Source organism: Rhinopithecus bieti, unplaced genomic scaffold (assembly GCF_001698545.2).
Source record: "Rhinopithecus bieti isolate Rb0 unplaced genomic scaffold, ASM169854v2 scaffold_20840, whole genome shotgun sequence".
Taxonomy (NCBI): domain Eukaryota; kingdom Metazoa; phylum Chordata; class Mammalia; order Primates; family Cercopithecidae; genus Rhinopithecus; species Rhinopithecus bieti.
This window is the reverse complement of record NW_016809955.1, coordinates 526,352-542,301: the sequence shown is the minus strand read 5'-3', so window position 1 is coordinate 542,301 and position 15,950 is coordinate 526,352. Positions and strand designations below refer to the sequence as shown.

The following is a 15,950-nucleotide window of genomic DNA, read 5'->3' as shown; positions in this document are numbered from 1 at the left end:
TTTTTTTTTTTTTTTTTTTTTTTTTTTTTGAGTCTTGCTGTTGCCCAGGCATGACACGATTTCGGCTCCCTGCAACCTCCACCTCCCAGATTCAAGAGATTCTCCTGCCTCAGCCTCTCAAGTAGCTGGGACTACAGGTGTGCACCACCACCCCTGGCTAATGTTTTTCTTTTTCTTTTTTTGTTTTTTTGAGACGGAGTCTCGCCCTGTCACCCAGGCTGGAGTGCAGTGGCCGGATCTCAGCTCACTGCAAGCTCCGCCTCCCGGGTTCACGCCATTCTCCTGCCTCAGCCTCACACGTAGCTGGGACTACAGGCGCCTGCCACCATGCCCGGCTAAATTTTTTTGTATTTTCAGTGGAGATAGGGTTTCACCGTGTTAGCCAGGATGGTCTCGATCTCCTGACCTCGTGATCCACCCGTCTCAGCCTCCCAAAGTGCTGGGATTACAGGTGTGAGCCACCGTGCCTGGCTAATTTTTTTGTATTTTTAGTAGAGATGGGGTTTCACCATGTTGGCTAGGCTGGTCTCAAACCCCTGACCTCAGGTGATCTGCCCTTCCTGGCTTCCCAAAGTGCTGGGATTATAGGCAGGAGCCACTGCACCCAGCCTGCAACTGCTATCTCATTTGAACCACACACATACTCTTATTCCTCTTGCCAGAACTCAGAAAAGCCATGGCTCCTGTTCATCTGCCCTTGTCCTGCTACCAGGTAAGACCCCTTACTTTTGCTATCCTGGGAGCTGTATCAAAGTTAGGAGGGGCAGCAAACTATCCCTTCCCGTTAAAACCAGCTCATAGAACCCTGACATTCATCTCTTGCGCTCCCATTAACTCTGTGATCTTGAACAAGTCACTTTCCCCCTCAGAGCCTCAGGAGCTTCCTGTGTCACAGGCTAACACCTGACCACCTCCCTTTGTGGAGTTGTTATGAGACAAAGTCTATGAGGCCTTGGCTATACAGAAAGTGCTTACTAATGGAAGTCATTTTTATTAGTTAACACAGGGACAGTTAGCAACCCTCACAGTTTGGGTTGCCAGATGAAATATAGAATGACCAATTAAATTTGAATTTTGGATAAACAACAAATGGTGTTTTAGTACAAATGTGCCCCGAATATTTCATTCATTACCTAAAATCCAAATTTAACTTGACATCCTAGTATTTTTTTTTGTTGGGGAGGAGGGAGCATTTTTTTTTTTTCTTCCTAAATCTTCAACCCTACTCACTGTGAGTCAATGCTCCATTTTTTGAACTTATGCCAATCACTTGATAACCTTTACTATGATCTTCTCAGCACAAAGTTGGGAACCACAGCTGAAGCCTCTCTCCCCTGTTGCCCAGATCTGTTGCAAAAAGTGAAAGAAAGGCTTAAGAAGAGACAGGGATGAATCCTAGCCACATCTTCAGAGAAAGCCCCTGACCCACTCAAAATCCTCCATTACAGTGAAAGCTGTAGTTTCACAATTGTTTAAGTGATAGATTATTTTAAGAAAGTCTGTTTCCCTGCTAAACTGTTAAGTTCCATGAGGGCAAGGATAACTGCAACCCTAGCACCTAGCACAGTACCTGGCACATAGTTGGTACTCAAATAAATATCTGAATGAGCAACAGTCTGTCTTTTCCCCACCTTTATTCCACATCCTCCCCACACCTTGCCTTTTCATTTCCCTACCCAAATGTCATTTTCAAAGTGCTTTGAGATCCTCAACTAACCAAACTATGTGTTCAGATCGATTTACAGATCACCAGTGGCTTCACAATCTGGATCTCTTTTGATCTTTACAACAACCTTGGTAGGGACACAGAGCAAGGATTATTAGCTTTGTTTTACAGATAAGAAGACTGAGATCTTGCTAGGATGAAGTAACTTGCCCAAGTTATGCAATGGGTTAAGTTGTAGCTGTGACTCCAGCTCAGATGAGAGGCTAGAGGGCATCTGTCTCACTCTGCCCTTCCCTCCCTTTACCCCCTCCTCCCCATACCCCAAGTAAGGGCCTAGGGGACCCCTCTGACTGTTCTGCCACTTGCAACCCCCAGATGCCAAAGGAAGAGTTTCCCCCAAGTCCAGAGTGCTGGAGGCAGCATCCGAGCAAGCCAAACTCAGTCCCGTACTGCTACTTCAAGAAACCTGAGATCTACACGCACTGGCACGACCTGTATGATCAGGGAGAGGAACGGGAGGCTGAGAAGATGTTGAGGAAAATGAGAGATGACCATAGGTGTGTTTTGCTGGCCTCCATATTCTCCTCACTCTCCACATCTTCTAGGAAAGTAAGGAACGGCAAGGAAGGGGTGGGCCAGGGAGTAAGGCAAGTCAGCCTACAGGTCCCAGAGAGGAGCTTAGGGCGGCTCGGCTCGGCTCAGCTCCACCTGGCTTGGCTGGCTCAGATGGCTCTGGTGGATATCACCGAGTCCTCATCTGTCTTCCTCTGGTTCCATTTCTGAGCTGGGCCGCAGCCCTGTGGCAGAGGTGAGGGTGCAACCTGAGGAGGGAAGGTACAAGGGGACCAAAGCTGCCTATGCAATTTCTCACACAGGTACATCAAAGAGGGACATCAAACCCACATCCAAATGTTCCATCTCCCCATGAGCAAGCTGACTATAAAATCTGAGATGCGATCTAGGCCCTTAGAGCCTACCTGGGACTCCCTGAAGTGGCAAAGATTAAGGGTCAGGACCATGTGGGAGAGGACGTGGGGGACTCCCTCCCTCTGGGTGCCCTTCCCTTGGGCTCACACCATCCTTCAGCCCTCAGTCCTTGCCTGAAAAACAGAGGGAGGGTAGGAAAAGGGATTGGATTGGATCAGCTCCCTTTAGTTTGAAATTCTGTATTTTTCTCTGTCTTCCTTTCCACTGGCTGCCTTGGGTGGCCAGGAACTCACAAAAAGCCTGGAATCTCCCAGAGAGGATGAGCAATTCTATGCAGCACAGGTGAGAAAAGGCAAGGATACAGGAGGGTAGTTACAGCAGGAACTGGTAGAGCTGGAAAGTAAAAAGCTGCTTGATGTGATGGTGGTTGTGGGGATGATATTCCAAGCACAAACTCCAGCTGTGTCCAGAGAATGGTAACTCCTGGGGACGGTGTCCAGGGTTCCTTCTCTTTCCTCCATCCCTCTTCCTGCAGGCTCTGGGATGCTTACGCATCAGTGACAAATTTGTCATGAAGGCACTACAGCAGGTGGTGAGTCTGAGAACTGCTGGAGTTCAGGAAAGAAGGAAACAGGGTCTGAGATGTGTGGCACATGGGCATAGACAAGGCTCCTCAGGGTGCTAGGATGGCAGGTCAGATCCAGTAAGGACACAGCCACCACTGTGCAGCATGCCCCCATCTCATGTCCTTGGTCTCTTAGAAGAGCAGCTGGATCTAAAAGATGGGGAAGGAAGAATCTGAAGATCCACCTGGTCTAACCAAAAAGACATTGGACTGAAAAGCGAGGAAAGTCTGAAAACCAGAACAGAGTACATTCTCTGCCTTAACTGGAAACACCACATATGTACACATCAGCTTACCACTGGGAACATGCATTCTTAATATCCATAATGTCATTTAACTCTTACAACAACACCAGGAATTAGTATCTGTATTTTTCTAAAAGAAAATGAAAGCTCTGAAAGACCAAGGGTCTTGCCCAAGGCCAAGTGGCTACTAGATACCAGATAGAAATTTGAACAAACATCTAACTCCCAACTGCATTGTTCCTTCCATTGAACCATTTTGCCTGTATTCTGTATTTGAGAATAGATAGGTCACTTTCTAGGCTTCAGTTTCCTCTTTTGTAAAATGAAAAGTTAAGCTGAGACAATCCCTAAAGCTCTGACATTGCATCACCTTATTATATGTTCCTACCACCCGCCTCTTAAATTAGGCCCAAACTGGTCCAGAGAAAGTAAAGTACGAGGCCTACCGAACCCTGGCCATCCTGGGTAAGTATGTCCTCTCTCTTGGTGGGGAGTTGAGAAAGTGCAACCACTTTCTTCTTTGGGTAAGGACAAATGGGTGAGGAGCATACACCTACTCCAACCTAGCATTTGGCAAGGCCTGAGAACTATCCCAGTTATGTCGAACCAAGAGAGGAAGGTAGGGTGAAAAGGGAAAAGAGATTAGAGAGAGGGAGAGGGAGGGCGCTTGGAATTGTGTTCATGTTCAGTCAGCTGCCCTGGTATCCTGGGAGGATGGGCAACACCGTGGTACCTAGGATTTGGAACTTAGGTCTCAATAGCAAAGTGGAGTTCAATAGGTCCTTGCAGAGAAGGGCAGTACCAGAGGCTCTGCCCTGACTTGAGGCCCCTCCCTGTCCAGGTTGCCTGAATAAGCATGTGATCCGGGCTCTCATCAAACAGCTGAGGGAGAAAAATGAGGGTCAAAGGATGGAGACTTTGACGGGGCTACGAATGGCTCTTAACTCCTGGGCTGCTGTCTCTAAAGACAAGGTGATTGGGAGGACAGTCTGTAACGGGGCAAAGCTGGACAAGGTAATTGATAGGTTTAGCTGGGGGTTGGGTGAGGAAGAAAGTAACCTAGCACAGCTTTGATAGAGGAAGACACTGTCCTTGAGGAGTTCCCTCGGAAGTTGAATAGAAGCATATGGCTTGGCCATTTACTAGTCCATTTCTGAAAAGCCAAATTTCAGAGCTGCAGTTTGTATTTAAAATGGAGAATGGAGACAGTACAGATGGTTCCAGATTTAGATGGTTTAACTTACGATTTTTTGACTTTACAACAGTGCAAAAACAACACACATTCAGTACACTCCTTAATTTACCATGGGCATGACATTACAACCTGATAAACTCATCCATGGGATGTCATTGTAAATAGAGGAGCATCTGTAATTGCCTGATAGTACTGTTGAGAGGACTAAATGAGATAATGTATGTAAAACACCTAGTACAATGCCTATGCTCTTTCAGTGGTAACCATCATTATTACCATCATCTCTAAAATAACTTATTAAGGTAAAACCTGTCAAGAAGACACGGGGCCCAAGAGAGTCCTCAGACCCTACTGTTTTTTTCTCCTTTAGTGTTCTCTTACTTTGACCCCATCATTGCCCTATGTAAAAGAGAATCCATCATTCATCCATTTATTCAGCAAATATAAAATAAACAGCTATCATGTGCCAGGCACTGTCCTAGGCCCTTGGGATATAGCAGTGAACCAGACAGGCAAAGATCTCTGCCCTTATGGAGGAGGTTACATTCTAGTGGGGGAGACACATCATAACCAATAAATTTATTTTTAGAAAATTAGGCTGGGAATGGTGGTTGACGCCTGTAATCCCAGCACGTTGGAAGGCTGAGGTGGGTGGATCACTTGAGGTCAGAAGTTTAAGACCAGCCTGACCAACATGGTGAGACCCTGTCTCCACTAAAAATACAAAAAAAAAAAAAAAAAAAAAAAAAAAAAGCCTTAGCCAGGCATGGTGACACACACCTGTAATCCCAGCTACTTGGGAGGCTGAGGCAGAATTGCTTGAACACAGGAGGCAGAGGTTGTAGTGAGCCAAGATTGCACCATTGCACTCCAGCCTGGGCAATGAGAGCAAAACTCCATTTCAAAAAAAAAAAAGGAAAAGAAAATTATGTAGTATGTTAGAGGTGACAGGTACAATGGAAACAATTACGTAGCAGGGTAAGTAAGAGTGATCAGGAGTGACAAGTGGGAGTAGGGATGGGTTGCAATGTTAAATATAGTAGACAGGGAAGGCTTCATTTAGAAGGTGCATTTGAGCAAAGACATAAAGAAAGTGAGTGGGTTAGCCTTACCGATATCTGAGAGAAGACATTCCAGGCAGAAGGACCAATGCAAAGGGAGGAGTATGTTTGGCATGGTTAAGAAAGCAAGAGGGCTTTCAAGCATGGCGTTTGGTTGGTGGGGACCTACACAGGTTCAACAAGGGTATCAAGAAGTGTTACTTCTCTTCGGGGCCCACCTACCCCCAGCCACGACATGATGCTTGTCTGCAGTGATTGCAAGGTGTTCAGATTTTGTAAATCTAAATGTCATAAAACTATAAAAGAAGCGCAATCCTCACAAAGTTAGGTGGACCAAAGCATTCCGGAAAGAGCTTACAGTGGATAATTCATTTGAATTTTAAAAACGTAGAAATGAACCTATCAAATACTAGCAAGAGCGATGGAATAAAACTATTGATGCAATGAAGAGAGTTGAAGAGATCAGACAGAAATGCCATGCTGTATTTATAATGAACAGATTGAAAAAAAAATAAAGAGCTACAGAAAGTTCAGGATATCAAAGAAGTCAAGCAAAACATCCATCTTATCCGAGCCCCTCTTGCAGGCAAAGTGAAGCAGTTGGAAGAGAAAATGGTACAGCAGTTACAAGAGGATGTGGACAAGAGGATGCTTCTTAAAAATCTCTGTAACCATTTCTTTTATGTACATTTGAAAATGCCCTTTGAAGACTTGGAACTGCTAAATTATTAGTTTATTTTTTACATAAGGTCACTTAAGTGAAAAGTTATTAAAATATATCTTTCCTACATTGCCATCTACAAAACATCAGGTATTACGAATGTTAGATTTCATCTCAGTGTTAAATCTTCACTAATAGATTTATGTAAATCATGAAAATTCTACTTATAACTACAGAAGGGAATTGTGGACATAAAACGGTTATGCCATTTGCATAATGACATTAGGCAGCATATAATAACTAATGGCAAAAATCCATGGCTAGTGATATATAAAACAAAATATTCTTTGCAGTAAAATATTCCCTTTATTAATGTTACAGAAGGAGGAATACACCAAGGAACTAACAATCTGTATGACAGTGTCAAATATTATTTTGATTTTAATATTTCCTATTTTGGTTTATTTGCATCTTAGAAGAGCATAATGACATTGTTTGATGAAGCCTAATTATGCTGGACTGTTTTGACCTGGTTTAACTCTTCTGATAGGTAGTTGTGGATGTTGGGGATGAGAACTGAATAATCTTTGCCTGGAGTGACACTACACTCTAGAGTTTCCACTTTGGAGAATATTCAGTTCTAACTTGTGATTCCTGGTAGAACAAACTTTATTTTTCTAGCCTACCAATGATCTAGAAGCAGAGGAATCCCAGTGCCTTTTAAAAGTTGTTATGTGGTTTTCTTTTAAAAGCTCGTTTTGGAAAGTAGAATTTATGGGTACAACATCTGCTCATTATTTGCACATAAAATCATTTAAAAAGTTAAAAAAAAAAAAAAGGCAAGAGGGCCAGTGTGGCTAACGTGAAGTAAGAATACAGCAATAAGAAATGAGGTCAGGTTAAAGAAGTTAGTAGGAGACTAAGTCATATGTGGCCTTCCGGGCTGGTTTTTTTTTTTTTTTTTTTGTGAGACGGAGTCTTGCTGTGTCGCCCAGGCTGGAGTGCAGTGGCGCGATCTCGGCTCACTGCAAGCTCCGCCTCCCGGGTTCCCGCCATTCTCCCGCCTCAGCCTCCCGAGTAGCTGGGACTACAGGCGCCCGCCACCGCGCCCGGCTAGTTTTTTGTATTTTTAGTAGAGACGGGGTTCCACCGTGTTAGCCGGGAGGGCCTCGACCTCCTGACCTCGTGATCCGCCCGCCTCGGCCTCCCAAAGTGCTGGGATTACAGGCTTGAGCCACCGCGCCCGGCCCGGGCTGTTTTAAGTACTTGGGCTTTTACTCTGAGTGAAATAGGGAGCCAGTTGGGTGCAGTGGCTCAGCCCTGTAATCCTAGCATTCTGGGAGGCCGAGGTGGGTGGATCACAAGGTCAGGAGATCAAGACCATCCTGCTCAACATGGTGAAACCTCATCTCTACTAAAATACAAAAAAAAAAAAAACCAAAAAAACAAAAAACTAGCTGAGCGTAGTGGCGCACATCTGTAATCCCAGCTACTTGGGAGGCTGAGGCAGGGGAATTGTTTGAATCCGTGAGGTGGAGGTTACAGTGAACCAAGATCATGCCACTGTACTCCAGCCTGGCGACAGAGCAAGACTCTGTCTCAAAAAAGAAAAGAAAAGAAAAGAAATAGGGAGCCATTAGAAGTTTTTGAGCAGAGGAATAACATGATGTAACTTACATTTTAAAAGGTTCACTCTGACTTATATGCTGCAAAAGACTGGGGTTAGGGGCCAAAAGTGTAAGCAGGGAGATCAATTAGGAGCTACTGAAATAATCCTGACGAGATGTGATAATGGCTTGGACCATGGGGATCCCAGTGGAGTTGGTAAGAAGTGATTTAATTCTGGATATATATAATTTTGGGAGTTTTTGAGATGGGGTTTCGCTCTTGTTGCCCAGGCTGGAGTGCAATGGCACGATCTCAGCTCACTGCACCCTCTGCCTCCTGGGTTCAAGCGATTCTCCTGCCTCAGCCTCCCGAGTAGCTGGGATTACAGGCATGCACCACTATGCCTGGCTAATTTTGTATTTTTAGTAGAGATGGGGTTTCTCCATGTTGGTCAGGCTGGTCTTGAACTCTCGACCTCAGGTGATCTGCCGGCCTCAGACTCCCAAAGTGCTGGGATTACAGGCTTGAGCCATTGCGCCTGGCCTCAAATGCTGGATATATTTTGAAAGCAAAACTCTTGACAGGTTGAATGAGGTGTAAAAGACAATGAGGAAACAAGGATGAAGCCAAGATTTTTGGCCTAGCAACTGAAAAGATGAAGTTGTTATCAACTAAGGTTGAGAAAGCTGTAGAAGAGGTTTGGAGTTTGCATCAGAAATCTAGTTTTAGATAAGTTATGTCTGAAACATCTACTAGAACTCCAAGGGAGGCAGTAAGTAAATGGTTAGATATACAATTTGGAGTTGAGGATTGAAGTCTGAACTAGGGAAGGAAATCTGGGAGTTGTCAGCATATGATGTCACTACACTAGATGAGATCACTGAGCTTTGGGGCACCCCAATATTAGGCGGTCAGTGAGAAGGGAAGGAACAAGTAAATACTGAGGAGTGGCCAATAGGGTATGAAGACAACCAAGAGTGTGGTGTTCTGAAAATCAAGTGAAGAACATACATCCAGGAGAGAAGAGAAATCAAACTTATCAAGTCATGTAAGGACTGAGAACTCATATGTGGATTTAACAATGTGGGAATCATTGATTATCTTTCTTTTTGAGATGGGTCACTCTGTCGCCCAGGCTCAACCGCGCCCAGCTGAATCATTGATTATCTTAATAGAGCCATTTTGGTGGAGTAGTGGAGGTGAAAGCCTGATTTGAGTGAGTTTAAGAGAGATTGGGAAGAAAGAAATTAGGGACAGCAAATATGGACAACTTTCCAAGTTTTGCTAGAAAGGTGGTAGTTGGCACAGAAGTAGAGTCAAGAAAAAAGAAAACAGCATGTTTCCACACTGAGGAGTAATGATCCAGTTGTTAGAAAAATAAGGACTTTGGGCTGGGCGCGGTGGCTCGCCCCTGTAATCCCAGCACTTTGGGAGGCAGAGAGGGGCAGATCACGAGGTCAGGAGATCGAGACCATCCTGGCTAACACGGTGAAACCCTGTCTCTACTAAAAATACAAAAACAAAAAAATTAGCTTGACGTGGTGGTGGGTGCCTGGAGTCCCAGTTACTCAGGAGGCTGAGGCAGGAAAATGGCATGAACCTGGGAGGTGGAGCTTGCAGTGAGCCAAGATCGTGCCACTGCACTCCAGCCTGGGCAACAGAGCAAGACTCCATCTCAAAAAATAAATAAATAAATAAATAAATAAATAAATAAATAAATAAGGACTTTGAAGAGAGTGTGAAAAATAGCAATGATCTTAAATGATGTCCTTAAACAGGTGAGAAGAGATAAAGTCTGATACAAGTGGAGACTGGCCTTAGATAGATGGTTATAGTCCATAGTTAACAAGTAGAAAGGAAGGGCATATGGGTGCAAGTATTGGAAGTTGGACAGAAGTGGTCGTAGGAGTCTATGGAACTTCCTTTCTAGTTGCTTTTATTTTCTCAGTGAAGTAGAAAGCAAGGTCATTAGCCAAGAATAACAATAGAGGAAGAAGTGTTCCAGAAACGATGTGAATTAGAAGAGTGAGAAAGAGAACTGCCCAGGGAAAAACAGTATGATTACCAGGCAGCACTGAGGGTCTATATGAGGTCTGTGTTCACATGTTTTAATAAGATCATTCACTGCCACAGTGTTTTTCTCCAGGAAGTGGTGGCACAAAGTGGAGAGTTGGATTTAGCCAGGATTGTAGTTCTGTCCAGGGAGTAGAATGAAGCAAGAGTGGGTAAAGAAGTTGAGGGTGAGGAAGGGGAGTGATTACAGCAGGATCATGGAATTTAAGCTGGGTCATGAGGGACGGAGGTGTGGAGGAATGCAAAGGTGGCAGGCTCAATGGATTATTAGTCCCTTGTGGAGTCAAACAATTGTTGGCCTCGGGAACTGGAAAAAGAGGTGATGGTCAGAGTGGGATCCATGAAATGGAGATTATGGAGAAGCTGCATTTGTGGGTAATGATCAGGTCTCTCAGTGGGATGGCTGAGGCAGAGAAGAGAACAAGGATATCGGAGGAGAGGTATGGGATCACTCACATGTATATTTTTTTAAATGACAGGAATTAACACAGAAGAAGTGTTGAAGAGAGTAACAGTGATCCATCCATGAGATAGTTATAGAGAAATGAGATCTGACCTAGGAGCAAGTAGGTGACAGCAAGAATAAGTTAATTGGGTGAAATAATCTGATGCACAAGATTCATTTTAGGGAGGCAGGTGAATATAGTCTGGAAGCATAAAGCACAAAGCCTGGCTAAATACATAGCCCCTCCCCCTACCCATTTTGTGTCCTGTCTCCCTCACAGAGGACTCAAGTCGGGGATGAGGGCAAGCTGGTGCCTGTACTACAGACACTGATCAAGAAGTCATCCAGTGAAGCATCTCTGGAGGCAGCCCTGTGCCTGGGTTTCCTGAGGCCTCGCAGCAACATGGTCCAAGAGTTCTTGTTGCAGTGCCTGTGCCAAGGACTCAAGACCCAGCAGATGAAGGTGTGAGGGGCGGGAGGCTGGGATACCTGGGGAAACAGAAGCTGCTGCTGAATTGTGTGTGGTCTGGATCCTGCCATCCTAGTGGTGGAGCACTGCAGGATCCTCTGCGTGCTTATAACTATGTCCATGTATGAGTATGGGGTCATATAGACATATAAGTGTACATGTGTCTGTGTATATTTGATAGGTATGGGTGTTCATTTATGTATATGCACACATGAACTTCTGTTCTCAAGAGGCCAAGAGGCAGGAAAAAGGACCTTAGCTGTTCCTCACCAGTTCTAGGCTCAGACCTCAAGTCCACCTGGCCACACAGATGATGCCTATAGGCCCTGTACACCCTGCCCTACCCTGCCCTTCATAGGCACTTAGGATGCTGGTCAAGGTGATGCATGTGCACTCAGCCCCAGTCATCAGGGCCATCCTAGACCAGCTGTGTTCTTCCAGTGTCCTTGAGGTAAGCTCTGGACTGCCTGTACCCTTCCTTTCCCGGCCCTAGGATAGGGTTAGGGGATGAAGAAGGGAATCCATCTTTCACACCTCCCCGCTAACCCTCACCCCCGACCTCAGGACCGCTTTGAAGCCACCCAAATGCTCAAGACCATTGGGCTGGAACAGATCCAGGCACAGGGGCTAGAGGAACTCACATTTAACCTGCTCAGGAAGAAGACGCATAATGAACCCTTCCTCGTAAGTGAGACCAAAGCTCCCAAGCCCAGAGACACCCAAACCTTTCTCTTTTCCCTTTTCTGGAGACCTCCCCTGGCTTCCCTCAAAGTATCATGTTCATCCTGACCTACTCTTGTTCAACTAACGCAGTTCATGTTTTCATATCACCTTGCCTTTGCTCAGGCAGTTCTCTCAGGTTAAAATGATCTGAGTCATCCTTCCTTCTATAAGGTAAAAAACTGTCTCATACTATTCACTCGCACCAGTAAGTAACCCCTCTCCCCTTCTGCCTACTAAAAATACTGTATGGCTCCTTCAAGACCGATCCCAACAATACCTCCTATGGGAAGCTTTCCCAAATCACCAACCAGCATTAATCCTACCTTCCTCTATGTTCCCTTGCTTTTGTATTTACTATAGCTTGTTATAAAACTAGGTGTTATATTTCTAAAGACATTTTTAAAAAAATATAAATCAGATTGTGCCTTCTCTACATAAAACTTTCTATTGGCTCCCAATGCCCTGTGAATGGCTTATGTTGCTTCCACAGCTCAAGCCTGCTTGCCTCTCTAGCTTCACCTCTCATCATTCTCCCCGCCAAAACCACACACCAACTATGCTTATGACAACCATGTCCTGATTTATACCTGTTGTCCCAGGGTAATTAGAGCACTCAGAGTGCTTGGAAGAGTCCATTTGGTCACCTCTCTGAGCTAAACTATTTTCAGCTCCCCATCCTCTCTGCACTTTCTCCTGCCTCCAGATTTTTGAATATGCTCTCCCCTCTGCTCCTAAAATCTGACCAACCCCAACCATCTGCCTAGTTAACTCCTACTCACCTTCCAAGTTTCATTCAGCTCAAGTATCACCTCTTCCAGGAAGTCTTCCTGGCACCCAAGACTGAGTTAGGAGACCCTCCTATGTGTACCCTATGCAGTACTGTAATTGCCTATTTACTTGTCTGCTTCCTCCACCAGACTATGAGCTCCTCAAGGCAGGGACTCTATGTAGCACAAAGGAAATGTTCAGTAAAGATTTGAGAGGCTCTTAAGTGTACACCCTTGCATTCCCTCTCTCTGTTGACTCATTTTGATCCCTCTGCAGGCTGTGAGGCAGGCTGTGGCTCAAACTGTGGAAGAACTCAAGTTGAAGCCTATGATGATGAACTTGGTGGAGGCGTGAGTGGCCTGGGAGCTGCCAGGGCCAAATCCTAGGTGTGGGAAGTGGGCAGAGGGTCAGTGAGAGCATCAGTGGGAAGGGGGCAGAGGGTCAGTGAGAGCTGAGAACCTGCAGTGCAGCAGATCCTGAGCTCTCCCTTTCCTGTGCCCCTAACCAAGTAACTCTTTGACCCCTGAGCTTTTGTTCATCTGTAAAGAGAGAATAATAATACCTACCAAGGTTAGGTATAGGTTGCTATAAAGCTGAAAATATGACATGAAAAGAACTTCTAAAACTTCTGGACAGTCCTGATCATCATTCAGTGCCTTCTGGCAAACTGTGGTGCCTCTTTTTCCTCTCCCAGCCCCTTTTCTGATCCAAGAAACAAGAGAAGGAAATGAATGAAATTAGCATCACTTTGCCTAATTCACTCTGGACCTAAAAAGCAACCAGCCTCCCTTCCACTTCCCCTACTCCTTAATTCAACTATAACATACTCACTCCCTTCTACACAGACAACTGATGAACCCAGATGCCACTGCACGCCAGGAAGCAGTCATCTCTTTGGTAAGGCGGGCTCTGCTTCTCTGACCCAATTCCTGTGTTGATGGCAGGGGGAGGAGGCGATTGAGCAGAGTCACTGAGGGGAATAAAGGCCTGTAAATTTTGGGGAAGTTGTTTATTTTAGAATTCCAGCCCTACTGAGAGTTAAGATAACCTTTTCTTCAGGGTTGGGGGTGGGTGGGCTAAGGGACAGAAGATTGATGTGAGGGGTGTTGCTTAGATGCTGCCGAAATTGTCGACTCCTCCTAGCAAATATGGGCATTAAAGTCCCATGTAGTGATCCCAAATGGCAAGGAAAGGAGTATCTCAGCTGGTAAACCCTATCTCCCCGCTCTCTATGCTGCAGAGTCTCACAAAGGGGCTAGAATGGGAAAGAGTATAAGGCGTCTTCCTGGGGCTGACTACGTAGGCACTCTCACTCTGCCTCTACCAGGGTGTCCTGGGGATCCGCAGCCCACAAGTGTTCCACTTGCTCCTGGATTTACTAGATGCAGAAAACCACCAGGCTGTGAAGAAGAGTGTGAGTAAGGCATTCCTGCCCATCTTTTCCTCTTCTCTATCCCTCCCTCCTCCAAGCTTCTCCCACCTATCTCACCACCATTTGCTCCTTGTCAGGAGGAGAGGGTGATGAGCCCTTAGACACTGTCCCTTGACCTTGTTCCTTGGGGCCACAGTGCCCTATGGCTAGAATTCCCCCTTCCTTTGGGTGTCCCCTCTCTGGAGTCTCCTAGCCTGAACCCAAAGTGAGCCAGCACTAGGACCTTTGTTTCAACGCAGCTACAAGAAACATTAATCCTTTGTGCCTCAATTGATCCCTGGATCCAAAACAAGCTGAAAAACAAGGTTCTCTTTGTATATGAGGCACCTAAGACCAATGTGAAGGTAGAGCCCACAAGGTTCCGGAAAGAGCCTGAGAACCCAGAAGAGTTAACTATTCAAGACTTTCGACTTGCAAAGCTGAACCCCTTGTTTACTGCAAAGTGCATCACCAAAGTAGGCCAAAAGAAAACACCTGCTTTCCCACCGTACTGCTTGAAACCACGAAAACATAGGCCACAGGCCATAGGGCCCTGGCAGCCAAGGATCAAGAAACAGCTCCGGGTCCTTGCTGAAATTGCCAAATAAGTCAGTTCTTTGGGCCTACTCCCTGACTCCCTCCCTAAAGATGCTTCTCAGGCTCCCCTGAGAAAACAATCTATACTTACCTTCCATGAATAAACAAGTGTCACTCTACCTACCACATTTCTCGGAATCACTACTGCCACTTCTGTTCATCAGAAGCTCCACTAGAACACAGGTCTCCTCACTCCGGCCTGTGTATACTTTCCACTCAGCCACACGCCCTTCTACCAGAGGAAAGAGGGAAGGACAGAGTCAAAGCTTCTCTGGACGGCCAGCCTGCCTCCCTAAATCAAGTGCTTATCTGTGTCCAGAATTTGACGGCAAAGCTAGAGAGGAGTCTCTGCCTAGATAGAGAAAACTAGGAGAAAATGCTGGAAAGCTTGGATCACATCCTCTTACTAACTTGCCCTCACCCCTTACCTCCCTAACAGTGGTCAGGAGATAATTAAGCGTTAATCAGAACCAACCATCCTCTCTGCTGCCTCTTCTACCTAGGTACCTGCTTTCTACCCTTTCCTTTGAAAGACCCTATTTACTCTCTAGGTCATTCCCTTTGAAAGACCCTTTTTATTCTCTAAAACTGCCTTAATTTCTCCCCTATTTCTACGGAAGAAGCTTTAGTTTCCCTTTGCTAACAGGACCTACCACACCAATCCCAACAAGCTACAACCCCTATCAAGAAGGAAGGGCCCAGACTTTGGAGTCAGACAAATCTGATATCTAATCCTAAGGTTAATCACTTTTTTTTTTTTTTTTTGAGACAGAGTCTCGCTCTGTCGCCCAGGCTGGAGTGCAGTGGCGCAATCTCGGCTTACTGTAAGCTCCGCCTCCCGAGTTCATGCCATTCTCCTGCCTCAGCCTCCAGAGTAGCTGGGACTACAGGCACCCACCACCACACCTGGTTAATTTTTTGTATTTTTAGTACAGATGGGGTTTCACCGTGTTAGCCAGGATGGTCTGAATCTGACCTCGTGATCCGCCCACCTCGACCTCCCAAAGTGCTGGAATTATAGGCATGAGCCACTGCGCCTGGTCAGTTCATCACTTTTAACTTTGAACAAGTTATTATTATTAAAGGTTAATATTTAACCTTTGTGATTTTGTTTCCTCACCTATAAAATGAAAAGAATAATGCCTATTACCTCAGAAAGCTCCCATGAGGATTACCATAAAGCTTAACAGTGCCTGTCATTACATAGTAAACAACCAAATATGAACTTTTCTCTCCTTTCCTCTTTAATGTTGTCATATGAGCCTGTGACCATCAGAGGTTAAAAACGGCTGTCTCCTGCCACCTCCTCTTCTTCCCCGAATCCTACTGATTTACTGGGAGGTCAAGTTCTTCCCCTCAAGCATAGAAAAGTCAGAGTAAAACAGACGCTCCCTTCTACTTCCCCATACCCCAGGTTCTACAGTAGTCCCAACAGTTATTCTGAATTCAGTGCAGGCTGAGCATTCCTAATCCAAA

General features: G+C 45.4%; 1 protein-coding gene and 1 pseudogene across 5 annotated transcripts in view; both read left to right on the top strand.

The window, feature by feature from the left end:
• The window catches only part of HEATR9 (HEAT repeat containing 9), a 16,549-nt gene extending 1,947 nt beyond the window's left edge, over nucleotides 1-14,602 (top strand). Inside the window, exons 1-15 of one of the 5 annotated variants that reach the window (XM_017891002.1) lie at nucleotides 121-137; nucleotides 663-712; nucleotides 2,042-2,223; nucleotides 2,542-2,674; nucleotides 2,879-2,935; nucleotides 3,129-3,185; nucleotides 3,871-3,928; nucleotides 4,305-4,435; nucleotides 10,787-10,969; nucleotides 11,334-11,426; nucleotides 11,540-11,659; nucleotides 12,743-12,816; nucleotides 13,312-13,363; nucleotides 13,794-13,880; nucleotides 14,138-14,602. In XM_017891002.1, coding sequence (XP_017746491.1) covers nucleotides 677-712; nucleotides 2,042-2,223; nucleotides 2,542-2,674; nucleotides 2,879-2,935; nucleotides 3,129-3,185; nucleotides 3,871-3,928; nucleotides 4,305-4,435; nucleotides 10,787-10,969; nucleotides 11,334-11,426; nucleotides 11,540-11,659; nucleotides 12,743-12,816; nucleotides 13,312-13,363; nucleotides 13,794-13,880; nucleotides 14,138-14,485 — 1,611 coding nt within the window. In that variant the 5' untranslated portion in view covers nucleotides 121-137; nucleotides 663-676 and the 3' untranslated portion in view covers nucleotides 14,486-14,602. Of the gene's footprint in view, nucleotides 1-120; nucleotides 138-662; nucleotides 713-2,041; nucleotides 2,224-2,541; nucleotides 2,675-2,878; nucleotides 2,936-3,128; nucleotides 3,186-3,870; nucleotides 3,929-4,304; nucleotides 4,436-10,786; nucleotides 10,970-11,333; nucleotides 11,427-11,539; nucleotides 11,660-12,742; nucleotides 12,817-13,160; nucleotides 13,364-13,793; nucleotides 13,885-14,137 lie in introns of those variants that run through there. The other 4 variants (XR_001888968.1, XM_017891001.1, XM_017891003.1 and 1 more) reach the window with 4 other exon arrangements.
• Nucleotides 4,898-6,451, top strand: LOC108541441 (probable ribosome biogenesis protein RLP24 pseudogene; annotated as a pseudogene).
• Nucleotides 14,603-15,950: the final 1,348 nt, after the last annotated feature.